General features: G+C 53.9%; 14 protein-coding genes across 14 annotated transcripts; 7 read left to right on the top strand and 7 right to left on the bottom strand.

The window, feature by feature from the left end:
- Positions 1-1,898: 1,898 nt before the first annotated feature.
- On the top strand, positions 1,899-2,201 carry CCM_03574 (uncharacterized protein; the record flags this gene model as incomplete). Its single annotated transcript, XM_006668725.1, has 1 exon — positions 1,899-2,201. One exon carries the CDS (start codon positions 1,899-1,901, stop codon positions 2,199-2,201), a length of 303 nt encoding a protein of 100 aa, XP_006668788.1.
- Positions 2,202-3,000: 799 nt separating this feature from the next.
- On the bottom strand, positions 3,001-4,055 carry CCM_03573 (uncharacterized protein; the record flags this gene model as incomplete). The annotated part of the gene is made up of 3 exons (XM_006668724.1): positions 3,001-3,122; positions 3,579-3,675; positions 4,026-4,055. The coding sequence occupies 3 exons, from the start codon at positions 4,053-4,055 to the stop codon at positions 3,001-3,003; spliced, it is 249 nt and encodes an 82-aa protein (XP_006668787.1).
- Positions 4,056-4,159: 104 nt separating this feature from the next.
- Positions 4,160-5,548, top strand: CCM_03572 (Protein kinase-like domain; the record flags this gene model as incomplete). Its single annotated transcript, XM_006668723.1, has 1 exon — positions 4,160-5,548. One exon carries the CDS (start codon positions 4,160-4,162, stop codon positions 5,546-5,548), a length of 1,389 nt encoding a protein of 462 aa, XP_006668786.1.
- Positions 5,549-6,036: 488 nt separating this feature from the next.
- CCM_03571 (uncharacterized protein) lies at positions 6,037-6,951 on the top strand (the record flags this gene model as incomplete). Its single annotated transcript, XM_006668722.1, has 1 exon — positions 6,037-6,951. The coding sequence occupies one exon, from the start codon at positions 6,037-6,039 to the stop codon at positions 6,949-6,951; it is 915 nt and encodes a 304-aa protein (XP_006668785.1).
- A 298-nt stretch (positions 6,952-7,249) lies between these two features.
- On the bottom strand, positions 7,250-8,282 carry CCM_03570 (uncharacterized protein; the record flags this gene model as incomplete). Its single annotated transcript, XM_006668721.1, has 3 exons — positions 7,250-7,542; positions 7,659-7,961; positions 8,162-8,282. 3 exons carry the CDS (start codon positions 8,280-8,282, stop codon positions 7,250-7,252), a joined length of 717 nt encoding a protein of 238 aa, XP_006668784.1.
- A 696-nt stretch (positions 8,283-8,978) lies between these two features.
- On the top strand, positions 8,979-10,593 carry CCM_03569 (Major facilitator superfamily transporter; the record flags this gene model as incomplete). Its single annotated transcript, XM_006668720.1, has 2 exons — positions 8,979-9,376; positions 9,447-10,593. The coding sequence occupies 2 exons, from the start codon at positions 8,979-8,981 to the stop codon at positions 10,591-10,593; spliced, it is 1,545 nt and encodes a 514-aa protein (XP_006668783.1).
- A 210-nt stretch (positions 10,594-10,803) lies between these two features.
- Positions 10,804-12,269, bottom strand: CCM_03568 (flavin dependent monooxygenase, putative; the record flags this gene model as incomplete). The annotated part of the gene is made up of 2 exons (XM_006668719.1): positions 10,804-12,127; positions 12,184-12,269. 2 exons carry the CDS (start codon positions 12,267-12,269, stop codon positions 10,804-10,806), a joined length of 1,410 nt encoding a protein of 469 aa, XP_006668782.1.
- A 366-nt stretch (positions 12,270-12,635) lies between these two features.
- Positions 12,636-15,016, top strand: CCM_03567 (Fungal specific transcription factor; the record flags this gene model as incomplete). The annotated part of the gene is made up of 2 exons (XM_006668718.1): positions 12,636-14,737; positions 14,989-15,016. 2 exons carry the CDS (start codon positions 12,636-12,638, stop codon positions 15,014-15,016), a joined length of 2,130 nt encoding a protein of 709 aa, XP_006668781.1.
- A 1,086-nt stretch (positions 15,017-16,102) lies between these two features.
- On the bottom strand, positions 16,103-17,596 carry CCM_03566 (uncharacterized protein; the record flags this gene model as incomplete). Its single annotated transcript, XM_006668717.1, has 6 exons — positions 16,103-16,229; positions 16,311-16,507; positions 16,575-16,787; positions 17,014-17,211; positions 17,268-17,453; positions 17,519-17,596. The coding sequence occupies 6 exons, from the start codon at positions 17,594-17,596 to the stop codon at positions 16,103-16,105; spliced, it is 999 nt and encodes a 332-aa protein (XP_006668780.1).
- Positions 17,597-18,694: 1,098 nt separating this feature from the next.
- On the top strand, positions 18,695-19,234 carry CCM_03565 (uncharacterized protein; the record flags this gene model as incomplete). Its single annotated transcript, XM_006668716.1, has 3 exons — positions 18,695-18,775; positions 18,822-19,027; positions 19,123-19,234. 3 exons carry the CDS (start codon positions 18,695-18,697, stop codon positions 19,232-19,234), a joined length of 399 nt encoding a protein of 132 aa, XP_006668779.1.
- A 372-nt stretch (positions 19,235-19,606) lies between these two features.
- CCM_03564 (phosphoesterase, putative) lies at positions 19,607-20,545 on the top strand (the record flags this gene model as incomplete). The annotated part of the gene is made up of 1 exon (XM_006668715.1): positions 19,607-20,545. The coding sequence occupies one exon, from the start codon at positions 19,607-19,609 to the stop codon at positions 20,543-20,545; it is 939 nt and encodes a 312-aa protein (XP_006668778.1).
- Positions 20,546-20,737: 192 nt separating this feature from the next.
- On the bottom strand, positions 20,738-21,815 carry CCM_03563 (Protein kinase-like domain; the record flags this gene model as incomplete). Its single annotated transcript, XM_006668714.1, has 4 exons — positions 20,738-20,794; positions 20,868-21,365; positions 21,422-21,627; positions 21,776-21,815. The coding sequence occupies 4 exons, from the start codon at positions 21,813-21,815 to the stop codon at positions 20,738-20,740; spliced, it is 801 nt and encodes a 266-aa protein (XP_006668777.1).
- Positions 21,816-22,308: 493 nt separating this feature from the next.
- Positions 22,309-23,501, bottom strand: CCM_03562 (secretory lipase, putative; the record flags this gene model as incomplete). Its single annotated transcript, XM_006668713.1, has 2 exons — positions 22,309-23,355; positions 23,436-23,501. The coding sequence occupies 2 exons, from the start codon at positions 23,499-23,501 to the stop codon at positions 22,309-22,311; spliced, it is 1,113 nt and encodes a 370-aa protein (XP_006668776.1).
- A 941-nt stretch (positions 23,502-24,442) lies between these two features.
- CCM_03561 (protein kinase activator (Mob2), putative) lies at positions 24,443-25,337 on the bottom strand (the record flags this gene model as incomplete). The annotated part of the gene is made up of 3 exons (XM_006668712.1): positions 24,443-24,974; positions 25,036-25,147; positions 25,202-25,337. 3 exons carry the CDS (start codon positions 25,335-25,337, stop codon positions 24,443-24,445), a joined length of 780 nt encoding a protein of 259 aa, XP_006668775.1.
- Positions 25,338-25,564: the final 227 nt, after the last annotated feature.

Here is a 25,564-nt window from a genome sequence, read left to right as displayed (position 1 = left end):
TCGCGGCAACCGGCCGGGCGACTCCACCGCGCCGCCCGTCATGGTGGACTAGAGCCGGGCCTTTGGGCGAGAAAGAGGAGTCTAAAGAGCGGATAAGCGTAGTGGCCCTGTCCACTCGAGGGAGAAATGGCTTTCCGGTGGCGAACTTGTTGATGCTCAACGGTTGGGATGGACGCGTGGTGATGATGATAAGTCTGTGGCTACATCAACCCCCTCACGCCCGTTTGCCGTTTGCACTGCTGAGCGGAGGCGTTCCAGAACCTGACCTGCGGGAGACCATTAGAATCAATCATGCAAAAAGCTAAAACATCCATTATTACTGACAAGTCGCAGGTGTGCCTATGCTGAGCCGGGCGGCGTGGTGACATTGGAAGAAATTTAAATGCCAGTGCTGTTGGCAAGTTGCCACTCTGCTGGGTGCCCCAGCCACCGCGAGACGTTTGGCCTCAATGCACCAGAGACACGTGATTGAGACAATCACAAACCTGCGCCGTCCTTCAAAATGTTGTCTCACCATGCGCAGGCCAGATGCAAATTTATGTACTGGATTCTGGCTTGAGTTGCAGGTATATCATCGTCATTATTATCGTTTCAATAACTTGGTGTCTGTCAAGCCGTCTGGTGTCTGTCAAGCAGCCACCAGCATAATTTGGTCTCGGCAAAGCAGGGATCCGCGACCACTTATTCTTTTTATTCTTTTTTTATTCTGTTTATTATTTTCGTACCATCGAGATTCACACTGGCCCATTATAACCCGCTTCGTACCGCAACATCCTGTCAAGAGCTTGGTGTACCGCAGCAGCCTGTCAAGAGAGCTTGGTGGCATTTATACCACCTTGCCTGTGCGTGTCGTAACCTGCGTCACGTCGTGTAACCCCTCGAAGTTTTCCATGATGCTGCATGAGGCTTTTTACAAACGTCGCTTCAGACGCATGATTGATACCATAAAGGTGGGTGGTGTTTGCAAAGGCACCCTGACACATTCCCCCTTCTATCCCTTCTATCGGTGTGCTTGCAACTAACAAAGGCCACTTGCAGAATCGAGACCCCGGCGGTGTACGACGCCATGTAACATATTTTTGGTGAAAGGAGCCGAGAAGAGAGCGCTGCCACGTCTCGGCCTGCGCGAGGGCTGCCAACTCTACTACACTCCGCCAACCGGCCGTGTACATATGTCCCGGCCGTGACTCGATAGATTGCGGTGGAGCCGGGTAGTAGATGACAGGACAGCTCATCAGATTCTTCCCTTGCTGCAACATCGAGGACACTCCCGGGCATCTTGTGCGTCGGCATCACGGCACTCATTGGCTGAACCTGACCCCAAAGCACGAGCGTTGCAACATACGCTACGTGATTGGGCGGGTCTAACGCCGTAGAAGTAGATCCCGACCGGAAATCCGCCAGAGCCGAATGCAACTCTACAAAATCCGGCCTGCCATGGTGGCGAGTCCAGACTCGATTGGCTCCCCTCCAGCAGTCGCATCTCTCCCTTCATCCAACCACCATTTCCTCGCAAAGGAGCGGTCAAACCATTCTACGGCAAAGGCTCATGTCCTGACCAGGGCTGGATAACTACTTGAATTTTCTTTTTCAACAGTCGCACCAAGCCCCGTCGTGTTATCGGCTCGATGGGGCGGTGGCGCTCGGGATACCCTTTTCGGAAGTCGATGAGCAAAAGTTTAATTTATTTTTGGCACTTCCAACACACACCCCTGTTCAGACCACGTTTTCATTCTTCTTCTTCAGCTTCTTCCTCTCGGTATTGCCTGTTTGAGCTTTTCGTCGCAGGTGTTGTGGCGTCGTCCGGCAATAACTTCAGGCACCGTACATGCGACCGGAAATACATATCAGAGGACCCGCCCGTCTACGGAGCAGAATGGGAGGGATGAAATGCGAAAATGGCAGACGCTCTTGAACCACGAACCGGTCTGACGATTCCCATCCAAAACTCGGGTGTGTGGCTGCTGGTTATGGCGACGTTGGATCCCTTCGCTGCTCAACCCAAAGTGGCAATATCAACGCACGGACATAGCCGTAATACTACCGTGGCTGATCATGTCGCCATCCGTCAATCACCAGCAAACATTTCTTCGCCCCCATCACCCGATCCCGAGCAGCTGGCCTCCCGTCAAAGCGAGTCGGGGCGCTGGGCGATCCCCATCCCGGCTGAGGCAACCGATCTGTGTTTGCGCAGCACCTAGTCAAAAATGTGCGTCCGCGCCCCTTGCGCGAAAGCCGGCTCGCGCAATAACGAAGCTCCCTGAGCCTTTGGTGCGACACGGCTGCGAAAGCTTGTTTGCTTGTCTTGTCTTGTCGTGGCCAAGCTGAAAGGGGACCTGCCAAACCTATCAAGTCTTAGTACCAGTAGATGCTGATCTATCTAGATGGGGGTGAGATGGTGCCAGGTCCCATTCTCCACCAGCAATGCCGGTTGGTGCTCCGGACTTCGCATCCAAGTTTTGGAGAGTCTCTTTTGTCGTACAGGCAAATGCTCCCCTGTTATCTGTTGTTCATGTCTCATGGGTGATAATTGGTAACTAATTGATCCAACCTAGGTTGGTGATGCATGCTACCCTGCATCTGCCACAAGCCAATCAAACACTTTGCAAAAGCTTCCAGCTGGACCACTTACTGAATCGGGGTACTTTTTGAGAATACACCCATCTGTAACCTCTTCTGCCTTTTGCATTTTTATCAAGCCGAACTTGGTCAGTCGTTATAATTCCTAGAACTGCATCCCTCCGCCCTCTGGTTGGCTCCCGCTAAAAGTTGCGTCATTTTGTCACGCCATTCTGGTCGGCGCCTCTGGCACGAGTGAGCCCCAAAGATCGATTGCGCTAGAATATCTCCTGTGCGGCAGCGTGGCACACATGGCTACGGAGCAACCACCGTCTCCCCTTCACGTCCGCGCGTGTTCGGCTTTGCTCCCTGTTCAAGAAGTGCTTGAAGAGCTCCCACCAGGGCCACGAACTCGACTGCCGTGAGAAGAGGATTTGGGCCTTAAGTGGTGTCGTCAAGATCGGCACATGCTCCAGCCAGGAAAGAATCCAGCTCTGTCTGATGCAGGTAGGCAACGCCGCCATATTCTGGGTACGTGTCGACGACTTCCGACTTGAAGCCAACTGCAGAGTGAAGTAACGCAGCGAGGTCACGCCGTACAGGCTGGAATCGATGCTTAGCTATTGGTGAAGTTGTACCTCGGTATCCCCGTTTCGCAGATCAGCACCAGCGTCCAGAAGAACATCGACAGCTGCACGGTTGTTGCATCGTATGTCGGACGAGCCTGGCGGGCGGTAGGCCGTTTAAAGTGATACTTTCAGTCGGCAAAGTTGTCGGCAAAAAACATATCCAGCTACGGTATCGCACAAATTCCCGGTCACCCGCAGTAACGGGTCGGCCTAGACCTCCAAAGTCATGGCGAATTCGGAGGCAGCGCGATTGTATTAGAGCGCGTCGGTTTCGGTGATTTTGCGGCGGTCGGGTGGGAAGTCTTCAAATCCTTCCTGGCCATCAGGCCGGGCGCAGGGTTTAGCCCCGCGGACAAAATCTTGTATGTAGTGGACGCTCTTGAGGCTGACAAGCGTCGGGCTGCTGGAGTCGGCCGGCTTGCTTGGAGCGAAATCCAGCGTCGTCACGGTTGCTAAAGTCTTTGAGCGCGGAAAGAGTCAGGCTCGACTGGACGACTTGATTCAGCGGCCGAGTCGTGGCTTCGATAATTTTTCGGTGATTGATGACCACGAGGGCGGCAGCGCAGTTGGTGGTGGTGGTGGTGGTGGCGGTGGTTGTTGTTATTGTAATTTTGGATGTACCATTTGGCTCGACGAGAGGGGAATGGCGTATTCTTGTGGCGTGTTGGGCCTGCGCTGAGGGCGGTATTTTAATGATGGCTACAACAGCATTGAGACTTCAAGTGGCCCGTGATGGTGATGATTGCATGCATGTTTGGTTGATTTGCGGGTTGATGGTGGTGTGGTTCTGTGGTGTCTGGTGCGGTTGGTGGAGGGGTTGCTTGGTTGCCTACCTACCTGTTTGTTTGCTACCCATGTACCTAGCATCGCTGAATGGTTCCTTCACCACAGCGCCTTTTTCCGCAACGCACCAAGCATTGCTCTTTCCCTCAGCTACTCCGTCCTATCTTTAAAGCCGCGCCCCTATCACCATGCCGAAGATATCGTCGCTCAAAACATATTTCGACGAGATAGAGGAGACGAACGGCGATGACGAATGTAGGGCCTGGTTGAGTAGGATTTTCGATGCCAAGCTTGAACTCGCAACATTTGTTGCTGCCCGCCGGGGAGGGGGCAGAGCCACTGAGTACGTAGGCTTCCTCAAGGGTTCCTTTAACTTCAGTTTTCGCTTCAAGTTCAGCGACGGAGGGCCAGATGCCATTATTCGTTTTCCCAAGCCAGGACACATAGCGACGGCACTAAGGGACGAGAAGGTCGCGAACGAGGTCCGAGTCATGGAATATCTAAGCCAGAATACTACCATCCCTATCCCTCGTGTTCACAGCTGGGGTTTCACTTCCCAGAGTCCGCAGCAGTTTGGCCCCTTCATCATTATGGAGTATGTCCAAGGGACGCTTTTGTCGACAATCCTAAAGCAACCGATGAAAAGCGACCAAGAGGACATGGTCTTGGACCAAAGCATCGACAACTCAATGTTAGACAAGATCTACCGTCAGATCGCCGATTACCTGCTTCAGCTCTCCCAACTCACGTTTACACGTATTGGAGCTATTACCAAAGACGGTGACACTTGGTCCGTTACCAAAAGACCACTGACGTATAATATGAATGAGTTGGCGACTGTTGCGGGCTACAGAGCTGACCTCTTTCCCACCACAACCTTCGATCGTGCTAGCGACTACCTCAAGTCAGTCGCGCAAGAGCATCTGGCTCACCTTTGGACTCAGCGCAACCTCGCAGATGACCCAGAAACCGCGCGGGCGCGGTTTATTGCCCGGCATCGGTTCGCTCAGCTTGTCCCAAAGTACTGCATCAACGACGCTGGGCCATTTATACCATTCTGCGACGATCTACGGCCTTCTAACATGCTTGTTGATCCGGAGACACTTCAAATCACAGCGGTGTTCGATTTTGAGTTTACAAATGTCATGCCTGCACAGTTCACGTACGACCCTCCTTGGTGGCTGTTGTTGTCTGGCCCAGAAGTGTGGCTTGATCGTGATTCCGTGGAAGAATTCCAGGACCTTTATGAGCCCAGAATGGAGCAGTTCCTGCGGGCTTTAGAACAAGTTGAAGGCATGTCGGTGCCTGGGAGGGAGCCACTCACTGAACCACGTCTCTCTACTCGGATGCGTGACTCATGGAGATCTGGTCGCTTCTGGTTCGATATTGCAGCGAGAAAAAGTTTCGAGCTAGATGCCATCTATTGGGCCGTGCTGCATGACGGTGGCTCTGGTATTGAGTTGCTTGATGACGCGGCGCGCGCAGAGATGGAGCCATTCATAGAGAGAAAAATGAAGCAGCTGAAGGCGTACAAGGAGGAGTGTAATGCTCGCTTCTCCAAGGAAGCGGATGAATGACGCTTTCTGTTTATATTTTTTTGGTTACATAATTTGTTTTTATCGATACTGCGCATCGCTACCGTTGCATTGCTACGGTCACATACACCGTGTGATAATAGCAGCATTTAGCAAATGGTGGTGCGGTCACAGCTACCAAACTTCCGACATGACACTTTGTAGGTCCAGCAGCAGCCCAAGCCAATCGGCGCCGTGCGGGAACAGACGAACTGCTTCCTTGTAAAAATGAAGCGACGAAAGATATTGAGGAATTTGGACATTGTGGGCAAGATCAAGTTTATGGTCAATTTCGGAGCACAGTGTTGTGAATGTGACGGCATAACAGTAAGGGCTGACCGTTAAAAAATACAAAGCCGGCTGGCCAAGGTTACGAGACATTGTCAAGTAATAAGTAATACGGTTAGGTTAGTCAGCAACGCTGGTAGAGATTATATCACATTAGTGTCCCCCAGCATTTCTAGAAATACAAAATCTCTCCTTGCTCGACCATGATTTCCAAAACCATCTCATATAGGACAAGTAGTGAGGATGACGACTGCTTGGTCACTGTGCGCTACATTGGCGCTATATTTTACCTTCGATGGTCGCCAAGCGATCTTGCTTTAGTACCCGATCTGTTGAGCAATTATTTAGCTCAACTTGAACAACTAAAGGATGACGATGTTTACGCCGATTACTCCGGACTTGTGCTGCCTTTCAAACCTCTCATGGACCAACTAGCCCCAACAGGCAGACAAGTTCCATTTACCCTCTACGAGTACCTGTATCCTCAATGGTTTCAGCTCAAAGCAACTGCCGCTAAGGATTGCCAGACCATACTGCCAGTACAATTAAAGGGGGAGGACCCCTTCTGTCGGCTTGGCATACCAACTAGCAGTTTCCAGTTAGACAAACTGGATCTCAACAACTGGGTACCTCGATGGTTCTCGTCACACGATATTGAACTTCCCGCAGACGCAAAGGAGCATCCACTCTTACAGAGCCCGTCCAGAGTGATAGAAAGGCAGTCGCAGACGGAGTGCTTCTTTAAAGGCCTCGGCCCAGGACACAAGGGGACCATTGACGAGCTTGTGGCGTTTCGTGCCATCGACGAAGCCACCAAGCGGGGAGCTCTTGCTCCTGATGCCCGGATCTGCCGTCTATATGGTCTTATCATAGACACGCTAGGCCCACGTGCGCCAGACCAACGTATAGTTGGCATGCTACTGAATTACATAGAGCCTAAACGACACGGCATCCTCGGAACTCTCCATTACATTGCATACGACGAGCAGAATCACAAGCACTTCCATAGCTGGGCCGACGACCTCAGCGATACCCTTGGTCAGCTATATCAAGCTGGATGCGTATGGGGGGATGCTAAACCAGAGAATGTGCTTGTTGACAAGGATAATAAGGTTTAGATCATTGACTTTGGGGGCGGGTATACGCCCGGCTGGGTAGCTGCTGAAGATGAGGGTACGCAAAAGGGTGATTTGGAAGCTATGGCAAAAATACGGCAGTGGCTTGAGCAGCAGGTGTCAGAGAGGAGGGCTGAGATGAGAGGGCAGGCATAACTTGGTCCAACGTTCTATTTAAGAATATAACACTATTTGTTATTCTTCTACCCTTTGCAGCTTCAGTAAGCGGACACCTCAGCGAACTGGGTCAGCCATTATAACGAGACTCGCTCTAATCTGCAGCGTGTAACTGCGCACCGTATTAACGCCTAGATCGCTTCATCTTGGCGGGAACTACCAGGAGATATTCGTGGCCAGGTGGTAGATCCCCGAATGGCCACTGCTGGCTCTCCTTGATGACCTCCAGTGCTTTACGAGGTTCCTTGTGATCAACGAAGAACTCGGTGTTGACGCCCGATATGAGTCCAGTTGAGTCATTGACGTCGAAGACAGTTCCACACAATTTCGCATCCCGGATATACTGTATTGGCGACACTCCCATCGCTTCCTGCGCGTTGTTGCGAATAAAGTCAAGAGGCACCCTTTCAATACCCGCTACTCAAAGTCAGTAAACATCCCATACTGCCACAAATCCCAGCTGTAAAAGGCACTGCCAAAAGCTGTAGACCCAGGTCCCACTGCGACCAAACTGTCAAATTGGGTGTACTTACTTGAGAATGCCGCCGCCGCCGCAAGACATGCGGCTGGATGAGAGCTCATGATGCCGTATATGTCGTCGGTGTCCACTCTCAGCGCTCTCAATAGGCCGCCTGCGAGCCCACGCTCACGATACTCCTTCTTGACCACCAACTGGGTAACCCAACACACAGTCTTCCCTGCAGGGTTCTTCCAACGGCAGGAGAACGCGTTGCCAGCAAGCACTCCATCCACACACACCCGAGTATAGAAGCTCTGGGTACTGTCGGGTAGGTATTGTTTACGAAGTCGACGAGGGCTTAGGTGAACAGGGGATCCTATAGGGAAATTAGCATGCGTACGAGAGTGTGAGGTGCCTAGTCGGAGGGCTTCTAGTCAACAGTATTCTAGAATGTGGTGAATAAAAATGTCGGAATGATGGCTTCCCCTCTCCCCTGTCTCAACAGCAGTCTGCCGCTATTACCCAAGCCTCCATATATGTAACCTGTATGCTCCCTTTAGCATCTGTAGCTCTCACCTGGTTTGATGGATTTTTCTCCCCATATTCCATAGTTTTCATTGAAAAGTGTTGCAGCCTCGATGACCATGTCTTCAAGAACTTGGCCGCTGGCAAAGGTCTCATAGAGTTGCTGCTTCATGGTAGCGGCCACGTCTGCGAGAATTGGGAGGATCAGTTAGTTTGTAGGTCGAAGCTGGTGGTTGTTGTATTTTTTCTATGGCCTTCTGAAAGATCAAGAATCGTCTGAAGTTGTGTAGCTAACTTAGTATGGTGGGGTGGGAGCTGTGGTGCGGGGCTGGGCCATATGTGAGGTGCAGGGTAAGGCGCTGTTGATTTACCCGGTAGTCAACGAGTCGAAGCAACTTAGCACGTTCCACTTTGTCGACGGATCAAGGACAATTCGTTCAGCTGCATGCTCTCCTACCCAAGCCATCTCAATGCAGAGGGCAAGAATTGGCGGCTGCCGCTGTTATCGGCGCCGGCTGCTGGTTATCTCGCTGTGGGGCCGGCGGCACTGCCTATTTCGGTAATTTTCTTCCTCTCCCAAATGTCGTGGCCCGACTCTTAAATCACGTCTTCGCCCGCTCCTTGCAACGGCCCAGTGTCTGCACCAACAGCCATCACTTCCCAACCTTGGGCGCGCGGGTCCATCAGGCCCTTTACAAACATGTCGTGATGACAGACCCCGAAAGCTGTCACGGCCCAGTTGACGGCATGTCGCCGCGTGGCGATGGCGTTTTTATAAAAGGCCAATCTCTCCTCAAAGGACCCAGCATCTCAGCCAGCCCGTCCCTCCCAGCAATCTTTGCCCGCTTCCTCGAACAACGCCAAGAAAATGGCCGCCACGCACGCGGCAGTCACCGCTCCGGACAGCGACAGTGATGATGATGCCGATTACGAGGTCACCGGGGCTTTTGCATACGTTGCGCGCTTCATCCCCTACTTCCGCAAGCCTCGCCGCGTCCTGCTCTTCAAGATGGACGTGATGCTCGTCTTGTGGATGTTCATCGCCGGCCTCATGAAGGAGATGGACCAGTCGGCCACGACGCAGGCATACGTCTCCGGCATGCGCGAGAGCCTGGGCCTGTACGGCAATGAGCTGGTCATGTTCAACACCTTCTTCTCCATTGGCTACGCTCTCGGCCTCGTGCCGGGACAGCTCATCCAGACCCGGATCCGACCATCCATCTTCCTGCCCATCTGCGAGGTGTGCTGGGGCTTCTTCGTCCTGTTGTACGTTTTTTTGTTTTCCCTCCTCCTCCCCCCACCGTTCGAGACTAACCAAACCCGTCAACTCCCCCAGCACGTACAAGGCCAGGAATGCACACACAATCTACGGCCTCCGCTTCGTCCTCGGCCTGCTCTCCGCCTCCTTCTGGCCCTCGGTCGTCGCCCTCCTCTTCAACTGGTACAAGCCGTCGGAGCTCGCGGTCCGCCTCGCCCTGTGCACCGCCTCCGACGTCGCCGGGGCCATGTTCCTCGGCATCCTGCAGGCCGCGCTGTACCGTGACATGGAAGGCGTGCACGGCCTGCGCGGCTGGCAGTGGCTCTTCGTCATCGCCGGCGCCGCCACCGTGGGCCAGGGCCTCGTCGCCTTCTTCACCATCCCCGACTCGCCCGCGACTACGCGCGCGCTCTACCTCACCGACGCCGACAAGGCCCTCGCGCGTCAGCGCATGGCCAGCTTCGGCGCCCGGACGAGCACCCCCGTCAGCGCCATCGTGCTGCGCCGGAAGATGCGCCAACTCATCGTGCACCCCGTCACCTGGTTCTTCCTGCTCGCCTTTGCGCTGACCGCCTGGGCGCACCGCGCCAACGCATACCTAGTGCTCTACCTCGAGAGCATCAAGGATGCCGACGGCAACAGGGTCTACAGCGTCTTCCAGGTCAACGTGCTGCCGCTCGGCGGCTACGCGCTGCAGATCGTCACCAACGTCGGCCTCAACGCGCTGTCGGACTGGAAGCACTGGCGCTGGCAGATTAGCGTCGGCAGCGCGGCGTACTACGCCGTCATCCTCGCCGTGCTGTGCGCCTGGCCGCCCAACGACAAGGTCATCCTGGCCTTTTACTTTCTCACATACAGCACGTACGCCGGCTCCTCGTCGCTCATGGCGTGGATGGCCGAGCTCATGAAAAAGGAGCCCGAGGCGCGGTCCATCATCGTCGCGCTGACCGTCACCGTTGTCTACGTGGGCCACGCCACGATCCCGTTGCGGGCGTTCCGGGTCGCGGACGCGCCGCGGTATCCGATCGGCTTTCCCATGGTCCTGGCCATGACGGTAGCGAGCATCCTGGTGCAGCTGGGGTTTTTGTGGTGGGATAGGCGCCACCCCGGCATCGCAGAGTACGGTTTCGACAAACCCGCGACCGGCAACATTGCTGGCTCCGACGAGGAGGCCACGGCCACATTGGAGGAGAGCAAGATTGGTGACGACAAGGACCGCATGTAACACCAGGACACCGGCACCCTCCTGCTAGTAGGAATCAGATATTATCTGCATTCTTTTCCATGAGGCAATAAAGAGGTTTAAACAGTAGTTAGTGTATGAGGCAAGTTAGCTTCCGGGAGTTAATTCAAAAATAAAAATAAAATATAAATATATTAAACGCAATAAAAAAGAATAAAAAAAGATAATACTAGATCATTCTAAGCTGTGAAGCTATTTTACTAATACATGCTCGGCTTGGGGGCTACCAGTGCTCTGTTCAGGATACACGAAGCCAAGCGCCGCCAAATCCCGGAGCTTATGCCTCTCGCCCCCCAACTTCCTCGACGCCGCCTTGGCCAGAGGCATCTGCGCCCTCAGCCACCTCTTTTCATCCCCCCAAAACGGCGGCATCTTGCCCACGCCTCCATTCTCCAAGGCCGCGTCTCTGTCGGCCTCGAGGCTCAGCCTGTGCATATCGTTGATGTAGTCGACGTCCTGGAGAGGGCCCATGGAATGCACTGCCGCCGCACTCCCCTTGGCTAGCAGCAGTGCCGTCTCCCAAGCCCTCATCTCCGACGTCGGCGGCAGGCCCAGTCGGCCGGCCCAGACGCGCGAGATCCACGCCGCCTGGCCCTCGGCAAAGGGGAACGGCACGACGCGCTGCGGGATCCCGAGGAAGGCCAGCGTCGGGTCGTCGATGGAGAAGACGTGCTGGTACAGGCCGTGGACACACGCGCCGCCGTCGCCCACCACCGCCGCCGAGCCGAGGCCCTTGAGGAAGGGGAAGCTGTAGACGTAGCCGGTGCAGAAGACGACGGCGTCAATGTCCGTTTCGATCTCGCCGTTGGCGAAGCGGACGCAACGACGGTCCGGGATGAATTCGACAATCTGGGGCATCGTCTTGGCCCAGCAAGGAACCGCCGGATCTGGCTCGGAGCGGCGCTCCTTTTCGGAGATTAGAATGGGAAGCTTGGCCGTCGTCGAGATTTGGGCGCTAATGTCGGCGCCCGATGCAGAGTTGCCGACGACGACGACCTTTTTGTCCGCAAACTGTCCCGGACGTCTATACTGCTTCGAGTGCGACACGCGCCCCGGATGCGCCTTGATAAAGGCGTCGAGCCCGGGGATGCACGGCGTGAAGGCTTCGCTGTAGTGCCCATTGGCGATGACGACGGCATCGTAATACGCCGTGGAAAGCGCGTCCGACCCGCTGCGGCATGTCTGGACCTCCCAAACGTCGCGGCCTGCTCTTGCGACCTTTTGCACGGAAACGACCTGCGTCGACAGGTGGACCAGCTTGCCGAGTGGCTCAGCGTAGGCGTCGAGGTAACGCTTGACGACCTCGTGGCGAGGGAACAATGCCGAGTCGGCCGGAAAGTCCAGATCCGTGTACTTCATCAACGTGTGCGTGATGTTGGTCTCGAGCAAGTCATAGACGGGAGACACCCACCAGCCGCGGTCCTCTGCGTGGGGCGTGTAGGCCCAGACGCCGCCGACTGTTGAATGCTGCTCAAACACGTCGACCGTTGAGAAGGTCTTCTCAGCGAGGAGATATCTGATGCCTCGTTTAGCAGGAATGCTCGGACGCTTGGCACGAGCGAGGGAACTCACTTGGCGGCTGCGAGGCCACTGGGACCAGCGCCGATGACGGCAACGCGGTCAATGTCTGATGCCCGGCACCTCTGTGCTAGCGACATGATGCGAGCAAAATACCGAGTCAATAAAGTTCATGATGCACGGTAACTGCGTGACCCCGACTCGCTTATAAACGTCTCTCAACGCATTGCGACGTCTTAATGCCAAGCTGCTGCCGTATCTAGGAATGATAAATCAAATCCCACTGTCGGGGTGGCGCCGACTATTTTCGCCAATTTGCGTTATTAGTGCACATCACGCAATTGCTTGGCCTCCATCTCGTCGTGAAAATGGGGCACGTCGGGTGGGCACTCAATTCATCACGACTTGGTTCTCAGAAGGCGCTGTTGACTCTTCAAGGGGACCTAGAGAGGCAGTAAAGACAGAGGGAAAAAAAGGCGGACGTGTGTGCGCCTGACTTTCCTACCATGAATAATAATGACGACCTGCGGTCCAACATCCACCGCTTCCGGGTCCGCCGCACATCCACGGCGCCCGAGTCGGCACCGCGCCAACGCCGACGCTCCGCATCGCCTCTCGTCGTCGGGCCGCTACCACCACCTCCACCCGCGGCGCGCGACAATCCCGCCTGCGACCGCTGCCGCCGCTTCAAGAAGAAGTGCAGTCGCACGTTTCCCGTGTGCTCGCTATGCGCCCGCGCCGGCCGCGACTGCTCCTTTTCGGCCGCCGCTGTAGTCTCGTCGTCGGCCGCCGTGGCCGAGGCGCAGCACCTGCGAGCCCGCGTGGCCTGGCTCTCCCGCCTGGTCGACGAGAACCTCGTCGTCGTCGCCGCCGCCGGGTGGTCCCGTAGTAGTAGCAGCATCGAGGACGTCGCCACCGGGTGCGATCTGACGGGAAGGCTGGCCAGCCGCACTCCTGCGGCGGTGCCGGCCGTGACACCCGACCGGCACCTGGCTGCTCAGGCCCACTGCACGGGGGCGATGACGCCCGACTCCGACTCCGTACCAAGCCTAGGGCATCAGAGCTTGGGTGCCGATGCTCGTCTCGCCGCTGCCCGACACGATGGGCTCGACTCGGGCAACGGCGCCGCACCGCAGGACCCTCTGGCCCGGACACTGGTCGACGTCTACTTCCGCCACATCCACCGGGCATACCCCTTTATGGACCGGGCCAGGGTGCTGCGCGACCTAGATGCCCTCGGGTCTGCGGCGTGGCCGCCGCGGCGCGCAAACTCTACCTTGCTCTTCCTCGTCATGGCCTTGGGCTGGACGACCCTCCAGCGCTCCGGGCAGATGCCCCGCGACGCGGCCGGCTTCTCGTTGCACGTTTCCAGCGCAGAAATCCTGCAAGAGTGCCTCCTCAAGGACAAGGACCTTGAGTCCATCCAGATCCTCGTCCTCCTCGCGCTGCACTGCATGTACGACCCGGCGGCGGCGTCGACGTGGTCCGTCGCCGGCATCGCCGCTCGGCAGGCCATGGCCTATGGGCTGACCCGCCGCGCCTCCGACGACGCCTCGCTCTCGTCGACGGACAAGGAGCTCCGCCACCGCCTCTTCTGGAGCACCTGGGTCCTCGACCGGCTCATGGCGTACTCGACCGGCTTTCCCCCAGCGCTGCTGCTGTCTGACGAGCCCGTCGACGTCCCGCTGCCCGGCCTCGCGATTGAGGAATTCGCCTCCCCGGAGCGGCAGCGCTTCGCCTCGGCCCTGCAGACCCACCGGCACGTCGTCCGTCTCCGGCAGCTGGAGCACCGCATCCTCGTGCAGGTGCTGTCCGGCGATGAACCCGACTCCGACGCCGCCGCCATCTCCCGGCACGGCCGCCTCGCCGCCATGAGGCGGATGAGGACCGAGATCGAGGACTGGTACAGCGACGGCTGCCTCTTGTCACCCGTGGAGCCGGACAACATACCCATCCACACGTCGGTCGCGTGGCTCAGCGCCAGATACTACCACCTGCTGCTAATGCTGCACTACCCGTGCCGCTTCAACGGCTTCGGGGCCATCGTCTCCCCGCTGGACCTGCTGCGCTTCGTGCAGAAGCACCTGCAGTCGACCCGCGTCCTCCTCCAGCAGCGACAGCTCCCGCTGAACCTCGTCACCCTGGCCCGCAGCCTGCCCGTCGGCCGGGCGCTCGTGCACTGCCTGATGCGCGGCGCCTCGGAGCCCGCGGCGACCGACGAGCTCGACACGCTGATTGACGTATTCAAAGCCTTTCCTGAAAACTGGGCGCACGCCCGCCGAGCGGCGCACGTGTTCCGCCGGGTACGGATGGCCATGGCAGAGGCCTCGGCATTCTCCGACGCCCGACGGCAACCCGGCGACGGGTCTACATCGTCGTACCAAGCGCTGCTGAAGCCGCTCGCTGCGGCCGTGACGACCGTCATGGAGGACGTGCTCGGCAAGACGACGTGCTATGCCATCCCCGAGCTTCTCTGCGAGCAGGCTGCTGGCGACGGCGGCTTTTGTCCTTCTAGCTCGCCCACGAATCCGATGCAGTCTTGCATGGCCTCGGTGCACGACGACACGGCGGCGGAGCATGGCTGGGACTCCCTGCAATTTGCATTTCTGTAATGAAATCTAAGATGGGAGACCTGCATTCGCAGTACATGACCAAGCGAGAGTCTCACGGACTGCCCGGGCTGTGCCACCTAACGTGTCACTGCACGCAACCCCCTGGCTGCCGTACAGCTAAAAGAAGCATAGCATAGTGGAAAAAATAGTGCGCATTAGTGTGCATTATATGCATTGATATATATAAAGCTAGTTAAACTAGAGCTTCGGAAATCGGAACTGTTATCCTCTGATAATATAACCGTAGCTTGGACCCACAATATGCCTCTAGCTAGGAGTGCTATTTAGAATAAAGAAAGGCTAGACAAGGCTATATATACTTATTTATATTATATATATAGATTCTAATAGAAAGACCCGAGTTATTACAATTGCCTAAATGGGTTACTATGCCTATTGTATATTTATTACTGTGTTATAGCAGCTACAGCTCTTTAATGAGTATTTATATAGAGTCAGACTCGGACATGCGCGGCCAAGAAAGCGCGCAAACTGCAGGACCTGCCCTACCTAGTCAATGAATCGCCTCGCAATCTTGAAACGCCTCCAGTAAAGCAAAATTTCCTCAAGTATGCAAAGTATGCCATAGATGATTCTTAAGCATACTATCTTATGCGCTTACGCGTATTAAATGGGATACTCTAAATGAGACCTGTGAACTGCCACGTTGGAGATGATGGGCATTTCTTGACGTAGGAATGGAGCACTTTCCACGTCTGGCCCTTATCTAGAGATAGAGACACCTGATAGCTCTCCCTATCGCGGGGGATACTGCTAGCCAGGGTAAAGATATGTCTGGCCGGGCTGCCAGCTCATATCTGGAACAAAATTGCATGTTTCTTCTCAAGTGAATTCTTGTACGCTGGTCGGAAAGTGCCCAACGCCAAGGACAACGTCCAAGAATTGGATCAAGTGGCTCTGCGCATCAGTATCTCCACTGTATTGCCAGAACTGATCCGCGCCAGAGCCATTCGTACATCACACCATGGGGCAGACCAGCCATGTTTTGCTACCGGCAAGGTATGGCCGGATCTGAAGGTGGAATGTAGCCGTGCATGCGACTCAATAGGTAAGATCCGTCAGTGTGTGCATAAGCAGGCATAACTAAGACTTGGAGCAGAACCTGTATCAGTTGGTTTCCGCACACCAGGTTGTGCCCTAGCCAGCAGGTTCTAGCTCGTACTGGCTGACTGCCTGCATCTGAGTAAAAGTCTTACTGGCTTGATCTTATTCGGCTCAAAGGTTGCGCAATACAACTTTTAGGAATTGATCATCGCGAGTATCTAACTACTGACGTCTGTTTGATATGCCCGGCTCTACGCATAGCAGGCCCTTGCGTATAATCTATCGGTCTAGCTATATCATGGCTTCACCTGTTGCATTCTGTCAACTAACTCAAAGAATTCCTTCGTGGTTGCATCGACCTTGACTTGGCCAGTGCAGCGACGTGCGGTCTTTGGTGTTGACTCCGGGGCGGTTACAATGTTCCTGGAACTGTCTGTCCACCTCCTCGAGCGACTGTCCGGGCTGTCCGGGCTGCCCGACTTGTCCGTTTCTTAGTCGGCGAACAGGCCCCGTTGGATTCGATCGAAGACGACGTTTGAGCTCCAGCCTGGCACTCGATGACGCTCTAGATGAAAACGATTAGCACCATTATTAATTTGTGGCTTGTCGGGACAGACACGGTCAATTCTTACAATGTAACTGCCGAGAAAGCTCTTGTCGCCCTTATCCTCATCCAGAAGATACATTCTGCACTTGGAGCACTAGATTTTTCGCGCGTCACGTTAGTCTTGACCATTGCCTTTTCCTCTTGTTAAACCAGAAACTCACCTCGACGCCCTGATCTTGGCAGTACTGGCCAAGCTGGGTAAGCTTGAGAATATCGGATTTAGGCGTCTTGCGATCAAACTCCTCCTTGCACTTGTTCACCAGTTCTCTCTCCTCATCCCACTTGTCCGGATCCTCTCCGAAATAATCTTCGCTGCAAATCGTGCGTCCCAAGTCCGCGTCCGCCCGTGTGGAATTGCATTTGATAGCGGTATCCTACAGATGGTAGATATTAGAAACCTAGCCCGAGACTAGAAGAGGGGCCAAGAGAGATGAGAGAGATTGTTACCGTTTTACTGCAAAGCATATTGTAAGCCGTGGGAAAACTAGCTAGGAAATTCTTCAAAGTCTATAGTTTCTCATCACATTAGTCTACACAGAAGACAAGAGAATACGACCCTGGGACTTGGGTCTGCTTATTATATAGGATATGGGTACTTACATCTCCGTCTTCGTTTAGGATTCTGCCGGCAACGCAACTCTGAACCTCTGCCAGCGCGGTAGTCTTGTCCACTATACTCTTGGTAAAGGTAGCGTAATCCATGACACACCAAGCCGTGTTTGAGTGGCATGTCTCGCGTGCGACGTCGAGACTGTCGCAAACGGTCATAAAGTCGGTTGTGTCCTGTTCGCGAAGTAGCTGGTTAGTTTCTGTGGCATTCATGTTATTAGAGGTGCTTGGGAACTATCACATACGTTTACAATGATAGGTGTAAAGGTGCAGAGAGTTATATCGTCCTTGGTGACCTGGTCAGATACATTGGACTTCTTTACCTGGTCCCCAATGCACTTCTGTGCATTAGATCGGCAGTTCTGATCGGGCTTTGTTGGCGAATTGTGTCGTCCGGTCTCGAACCAATCGCAGACTTTCTCTGGGGTCACCTAGCCGCTCCCATTAGTATTGCACTGTTGATTATCAGCGGGCTTGCTTCCTAACAGCTACTAACATCTTCTTGTCGAACAGCGGCGGAGCGAGCGCTGCCGATGCTAGCAAGTGCCAGAATAATCAAATTGAGGGACTTCATTCTCGTATACTTGGAGTCTCAAACGATTGTAATTTAAAAAAAAAAACACGAGTGTAGCTAGTTCGGCAAGTAAAGAGAGTATAACAAGTTGAAGATAAACAAGATGTCAAGGAGAGTTGACTTGGAGTCAAAGACAGCTTTATATACAATAATGGGCTTATAGCTACCGATACTCTTATTCGGCGATATAGCATAATGTATAATCTCCCTGATGTGATGATTTAATGCTACTACGTGTTTGACTCGCCTCAGCTTATTGCCAAGGTGGTGCAGGACTAGCGGCAAGTCAGTCAATACTGTAATGCACATTACGCCACTTTTAATACGCATAGAAAATATCCAAGGCCCAAGCTGGCAGGCAGGGTGTATAGCAGGGTGGCGATTAACACAACATTAATCAGTTGACGGCTATTGTCGGACATACGGGACAATAACCGCCCGCTTTTTGGTGTAGCAGTCTCTAACGGCTATCGTGTAGGATGCAGGCCAACATACCTGCGACAAGCAGCTAGTTTGCGCCCATAAAGTAAAATGAAATTACACATGTAGTTCGAGGCGTTCGGTAATATGAAATCTAGCTCAGATTTTTCTCAAGTTTATCTGTGCCTATAGGCATGTTTGTCGGCTTGGGAGCGCTGCCTTTGTGCAAGCAGGCACGTGCCGCAGCCATTGCTGCTTGCAAAAGTTACGCGCCCTCGTCTGATCGTCGTCTCACAGCTACACCGTTCTATCCTCACCAGTATTCAGCACCGCCCTCACATTTGATTCAATAGTGAAGCCACGCAAGGCGGCATTCTTCCTACATAAGAACCCTTTACTCTCGCTCAGATGAAACGGTAGGCCTACAAGGCCGACGACAGGGTGTGGTTGACTGTATCCCGGTGGCTCTCGTCGTTTACGAAGAAGGAATCGCCAGCCACCACAACAGCAGCATTTCATGAATCTCTCCCCCAACCCCCCGCGAATTAATCGCGAAACGAACCGTGTACGAACTTCCGATTCTCAATCGCAGGGTCTTCCCAGAGGGAGACGAGCCCCTCAAGGCTCTCTATCGAATCTACGAGCATCTGCTTCTGGATCAGTGGCTCGAGATTCGAAATGAATTCGAAGCATTTTGGTATCACAGCTCCTGGGCCATATGCGAAATACCAGACCCAAAAGACCCTGACCCGGAACGGTGTGCGTGCTTGGCTTGCATCCCGAAGCTTCTAATCAGCGCATCCAGTTTGGGCTGCCGAGAGACGCGCCGCCCATTTTTACCGGCAAGATGATGGAGGAGTGGAAAAAACGCGACAAGCAGTTCGAGGAGCTACCTGCGTGGGTGGAAGGCGTGCCGCCAGTTCGGGACCTGCTTGCGATTCCGCACTGGGAGAATAGCAAAAGGGACTTTGTTACTTTGACAGGGTTTCAGGACGAGGGCTCCTCGCCCGAGTGTGCAAGCAAAAACATACTTATTCTGCAACCTCATATACATTTTATATAAGCAGAATGGACATGACTAATGAATAAACTGAATACAAAAGTAGACGGCGACCAGTCAGTTTCCATACGGGTGGCATATTAGGCAGACGCCTCAAAGCTACTTTGTTGGCTGTTTACACCAAAATCAAACATATCTACCTCGTTCGCTCACACTAGAGCCGTGCCATCCACAATCTCGTAGAATTATAGCAACGTAGCCTGCTCGATTGACTGCACACGACATCATGTTGCTATTCGGCTGGCGGCTATGCAGGAACACCTCATGATGTAGAGTGGTGGCCCGAGTCGAAAACACTGGTCATTGTAGAGCTTGTCAAGTTAGTGCTTGCCAGGGCGACAGTGATTTTTAGCCGCTCAGTGTCACATGGTGGTGGGTGGTTGAGTGTATGTTGTGTATTTCCCCTTTCACCATACTCACACAAAGGGACCCTGGACGAGGAATACCTAGCCGTATTGTCGGCCACAACCCCGTTCCTACATCATCATCAACACAGCGACTTCTCATCCCTTCTTCGTCGCCTCTAAGCCATGGCTACGACCATCAGTGGCCCTCTGCCAACGTGGCGCCCGCCTCAGCAAACGTCCTGGCAACGCTTCCGCAAGAACCCGGCGCTGTTCGTCGCGCAGCACCTCTACCGCCACAGGGCGCTCCCGCGGCGCCCGCCCGACCCAGAGAGTCCCCTCACCGTCGTGTGCATCTCCGACACTCACAACACGCAGCCCGCCGTGCCGTCGGGCGACATCCTCGTGCACGCCGGGGACCTCAGCGTCGGCGGCACCTTTGCCGAGCTGCAGGCGCAGCTCGCCTGGCTCAACACGCTGCCGCACAGATACAAGGTCGTCATCGCGGGCAACCACGACCTGCTCCTCGACCCGGCGTTTGTGGCGCGCTCGCCGGATCGCATCTGCGAGGAGGAGGGCGCGGCGCGGAGCAACCTCTATTGGGGGGATGTCGTGTACCTGAATAATACGTCGGAGCGGCTGAGGTTTCCTGGTAGGAAGGCTGTGCACGTGGTTGGCTCGCCGTGGACGCCGAGCTTTGGGAACTGGGCGTTTCAGTACCCGGATGTACGCGACGTGTGGGACGGCATGGTGTCGGAAGACGTGGATGTCCTGCTGACGCATGGGCCGCCGAGGGGCCATCTTGACGACGGGGGGAAAGGGTGTCCGCAACTCACCCAGGAGATTCTACGGGTGCGGCCGAAGCTGGTCGTCTTTGGCCATATTCACGTTGGCCACGGGGAGGAGCGGGTTTCGTATGATGGGTTTGAGAGGGCATACGGCGAGATTATGGGTGGGAATGATACGCTGCTTTCGGCGATGTGGATGCTGTTCTGGTTCTGCATCTCGCGTGTTGGCAGCATGTTTGGTTGGCATGCCACGGCGAGGACGACGATGGTGAATGCTGCGGTTGTAGGGGCATCGATGGATCATGCAGAACATGACGGCATTGTTGTCAAGATATGAGGGTTGAGACCCGACAAGCAATGTGGCATCACCAACAACGTGAAAATCGTGAATAGCGGCTACAGCTAACGATTGGACAACACCTACACCACCCCACGTACATGCGCCATCGGACGAGGCTGGTACCGTGCCAGAACAGAGTAGCGGGCGATCCAACAGACGCGATGCTGAGAAAATTCCCATGTCGCTTAGCTAGTCATAGTAGTAAAGCCATGTTTTGTTTATTTCCCCGGTTTTAGCGTCTTCAGCCTAATTAGGAATGCCAGTTAGCAAAATGCATCCATGCATGGTCCGTCACTGTAGACCATAGAGCAACACTTACTAGGAACTCTGCAAATTCGGCCATCATTTCTCCTTCAAAGGAAAACGACTTCTCGGTCCACTCTTCGCATTTCCCTCGTTGTACAATCTGCGCACAGTCAAAGTCGATCCAGAGGACTCTATCACGGGGCTGCTGCCGAACAACCATCATATTTCGAGGAAAGGTGTCACCATGGAGGAGGCCCATTTCGTGAAACTCTTGTAGAGTTTGAGAAAGCCGCTTAATGTTATCGTCTAAGAAGTTTTCAGGTCCGATTCTTTGTAGATTTGGAATATATTCGAGAAGGACAGCATCAGGCGGAAACACGTCGGCTTTCAAGTGGGATAGGTCAGGCCAGAGCGCAACATCGATATTCTCTATTGTTCCATAGAAATCGGGAACGACTCCTCTTTCACAGAATCCCTTGTCTTTGAGAAGTCGGTACGCTCTGGATTCTCGCAGAAACAAGCGAGGCTCGACATCAGGGCTGAATGATGGACAGTCGCCTTGGCCTCGGAACTGAGACGGCGGTTACTCTTTGTGGTCGGTTCAAAGGATTAGCAGAAAAGGCTTACCACTTTCATGATACACAGCCGGTGGCCTATTTTGACCTTGTACACCATGACGCGGTCATTTTCGTCCTTTTTCAGCACGTTGAGAAATTCGACCTCAGAGGGCTGCACCATGGTCGGCGGATCCGCCGCGGCGTTGGGGGGTCCGAAGACGGCTTCTGCAAGGTAGGCTGTGATGAGAACCAAATGAAGCGAAATGAGGGATGCGCCTGTATGGTAAGAGAGTGTGGATTAGGTGCGAAAAGAAAGGTGTGGAAAGCAGCAAGCGCTTGCAAACAAAGCGAATCACGAAGTGTCATGACGGGACAGCAAATGAGGTGGGGCCACAGCGCATGCATCATGGTCCGCCATATTTACCTTGCACCACAGTGTTTAGCCTCTTCTTACAGGTAAACATGTTTTGGAAATTAGTAGCTCCTACCATGCAAGATAATTCATCACCCTGCCTGGGGGATATAAACTCGGTATGGCTTGGTACAATGGGCCGATGTGGAGCGAGCGTACTGAATTTCTGAGGGCACTGCAGCAACATCTGTTACTGGCCCTGAACAGCTGTACAACCCGCTATATTACCACGAGCCCGCTGAGGCGCGCCGACCATTCAAGCGAGGGCTACACTGAACTTCACCAGAGAACCTTGTTCGGTGGAATACTGCTTTTCCTCCCCTTCTGCTGCTTGGCTCCTAATGACTAGCTCTGTGACAGCAAGAAAGGGTTCAGTGCCTGACGGTGGTAGTTGTCCAACAGTGGACAGCCGTACAGCGCCTTGTTATAGTGCAACGTCGGCCGCACACTGCTTCTATCACCGCAAACGCACTACATGCACACAAGCCCAATCACGTATCTGTGGTAGAATAGTATTCCAATTACGGCGAGAATTATCTGAAACCCTATTTCTGAACACAACCTTGTGGGACTGCAACCCCATTGAAGCGGTCCTTGATCCAGGCTATTGCCATTGGTGCGCCGGATGTATACAGATCCAGATGTGAAGACGAGGCAATTCTCCTATACTCCAGCGAAGCCCCAGAGTCACAGTACGACTGGACCAACTTGTCAGAATCTGCCACAGCGCTCACTTCGTCATCGATGGCCTTGTAGACGAGCATCGGGATACGGGGCGTGTGCTGTCCCAAATCGTTGGCCGCCATGAGCTCGGCGACAAAGGTGCTGTTGAAGATGCTGGGGTCCTTGCAATACGTGAAGACGTCCTCAAAGAGAAACTCTGCAAAGACAGCGCCGATACATAGGCTTCTCACTCCGTCGACCTTGGCCTTCTTCTCCGGAAGCACCTGGTCCTCAATCAGAGAAGCAGCCTCGGGATACTCGTTCCCAAGACCTAATATACCGACAGCAATCAGGCCGGCGTAAACACTTTTGTGGACGGCGGAGAGCACAGAGAGGATGCTTGCGACGGGGCCGCCCAAGACCGCCCCTATAATCTTCAGCTCCGGTGCGTACGTCGGCTGAAGCTCAGCAGCGAATCCAGACCCAAAGGAGCCGGAAGAATATCCCCACATTGTGATCAAAGGGTCTTGTGCAAGGCCTGTAAAGCTGGACGAGGCAAGGGTGGCGCGTATTCCGTCCAAGACGGCGTGTCCGGCCAAGGTATTTGCGAGAAATGCAGCCTTGGGCCCCAAGTAGTCGGGAATCGTAATGTACCAGTTCATTTCGACCGCACTCTTGATGATTTCGACCTCGGTCAACGCAAGGATGTCGCCGCCGGGGCCGCCAGTCTCGCTTCCCTGCTGGAACACGTACGAGGGACAGCAGTTCGGGTTGGCGGCATCTTCGGCGACTTGATAGGACAACAAGTTGGTATTGGTCGCATTGTGTGGCACCAAGACCGTTGTCACTGTTGCAATGGCATTTCCAAAGGTGTCAAATTTGGTAGGCGGCAGCAACCCAGGCTTGGCGACAGAGGACTTGGCACGGGTCTGTTGCGCAGAATCGTGCCTGGCTTCGCCTCCTCGAAGCCGCAGGGTGGAGTATAAAACGAGTCGTTGATGGGAAGGACAGGCCCAAGAGCATGAGTTTGCGCAGCGAAAAGACCACTTATAAGAGCCAACTTCAGGTACAACATTTTTGCCGATTTTTTCTAAAGCGCAAGAAAACAACAGAATTAAATTTCCGAAAGCGAATGAACAATGGAAAAGACTACGCAAATAGTAGGAAAAGAGGCACAAATATAAGATGCGGAAGAGTGACGCGTCTGACGTATGCCAGCCGCGTGTCTTGCGGCTACCGAGTACATATGTCTACTTGTGCTAGCCTTCACCGTCCTCACCGCGTCGTTCTAGATGGCTTTGCCGGTGTGCACATGTAGTCTTCGGCACATATTCGGTGATCAGAATAGGCGCCCTTTTAGTCCAGACGAAGTGGGCACGTTTTTGAAGTGATGGACCGCCTGCTCTGGCTGGATGACGTGGCAGACTGTGGGCTAGGGTGCATTCTGGTCTCATTTCAACCAAGAGAAGCAAAGATGGTAGTCGGCGTGTCCTACGAGCAATGCCAGTAGCTTGCGTGGCTCATAGGAAGTTGTGGATTGATGGGACATGGCCAAGTTTACGTACTGTGCTCCGTATTGTACATGTGCCCGCACCCACTTCCACAGCGGGTAATCTAGATTCGTAAGGCATAACCTATCCACAAGTAAGGCTGATTGATCTAAGGGCATTGTCTTCTCCTGTGATGGGCCCACCTGGACGTAGGAGGCGCCGCCTCTATGTATTACCAGGAAGTGATCATGCGCAAACAGACTCGAGATAACGCGGTTATCCAGATTTCCGCACGTCAAAGAAAACGACATCATACGGCTCTTCAGAGGTATTTACCATGATCCGCAGCAAGTCATCACCCGTTGGCCCGGCGTATAGTCGCCGAAAGCCGAGAAGAAGAGATTGGGGGCGTTGTTGCCGTATGCAAACTGACAAACACAAACAAGAAAAACTGGCTAAATTGAGAGGGCTCCGACGGCAGAGCATATTTACTCTTTCATTCAGACAAGAGCAGCACATCTCTATTTTAACATGGAGTTGCCTCGCCAGAAAAATATTTGCCACGGTCTAGATCAGCAAGTCCGCCTAGCTTGGAATCCGCTGGGAAGGTCCCGTTCGCTGCCCATAGACTAATCAGGTCGCGCATGGGCTGAACATCACCACTCTGTAGCATGTCGTGTGTTACTGTCACCATCAAAAATGAGCCGAAACAGCTATTCAAGGACTTTTCAAGGCTCAGGTGGTAGAAATCTTCGAAATGATTCCAGTAAAGGTGAGCGTATATGCGGAACATTTGCCGGCATATGAGACGGCAGGCCGCGGCAAAATTCTGAGGGAATCCGCTCCGACAACCCAACCAATTTTCATCAGAATTACCAGAAAGATCTGTCTGGCACGCGTGATGCGGATAAAGATTGGCTGTCGCCCCGAGAGGGTCGGTAGGAAATAATAGTTCGTCGTCCAGCTTCCTCGAAATCCAGTCCCGGATGACTGTAATATATTGGTGCGCGAGGAGTCTGACCGGTTGCTCATCTTCGTCGATCCAAGTGTAGCAATGCCTGCATTTGGTTAGAGGGCATAGCGACGATTTTGGTCAAAACACTTGGTCAAAACACTTACTCTCCAGCCGACATAGTAGGGCATCTCTCGGCGTTGCAGATTGAGGTACTGTCCGAGTCCAGCTCACTGACAACACGAACGAATGCCGAGAGTAGCCGATATTGCTCAACGACTGGACGCTATACTAAGTATTCAGACCAACTTCCATTGCGCGTTGGCACCTTACCTTGATGGGCAACCCACTCGCCCTTGTCAACACACTTTGGCGGGACAGTGAGGGTCAGAAGATTTCCTTTCGTTATTAACTTTGCACATTCACGGTGCAGCCATAATGGGCGACCTTCGACGTCGTTTGAAGCCATGGGAATCGACTTGCAAGGTAGGAATGCTGCGTAGATGGCGGGGTGAAACAGGGGGGATCAAGGATCAAGGAGGCAACACAGCTTGACATACACAACGGCGCACGTGACTCCAACCAAATGTATTCAATAGTGGTTGTTCGCGTCACCTCGAGATAAAGCTCATCGTTACACCACCTTTACATTAAATATTTACCTTCTTTTATAATCACTATTACTTATTCTTATAA

The sequence above is a fragment of the Cordyceps militaris genome (assembly GCF_000225605.1).
Source record: "Cordyceps militaris CM01 unplaced genomic scaffold CCM_S00002, whole genome shotgun sequence".
In the NCBI taxonomy this organism is placed as follows: Eukaryota; Fungi; Ascomycota; class Sordariomycetes; order Hypocreales; family Cordycipitaceae; genus Cordyceps; species Cordyceps militaris.
This window is presented reverse-complemented; position numbering and strand designations above follow the sequence as displayed.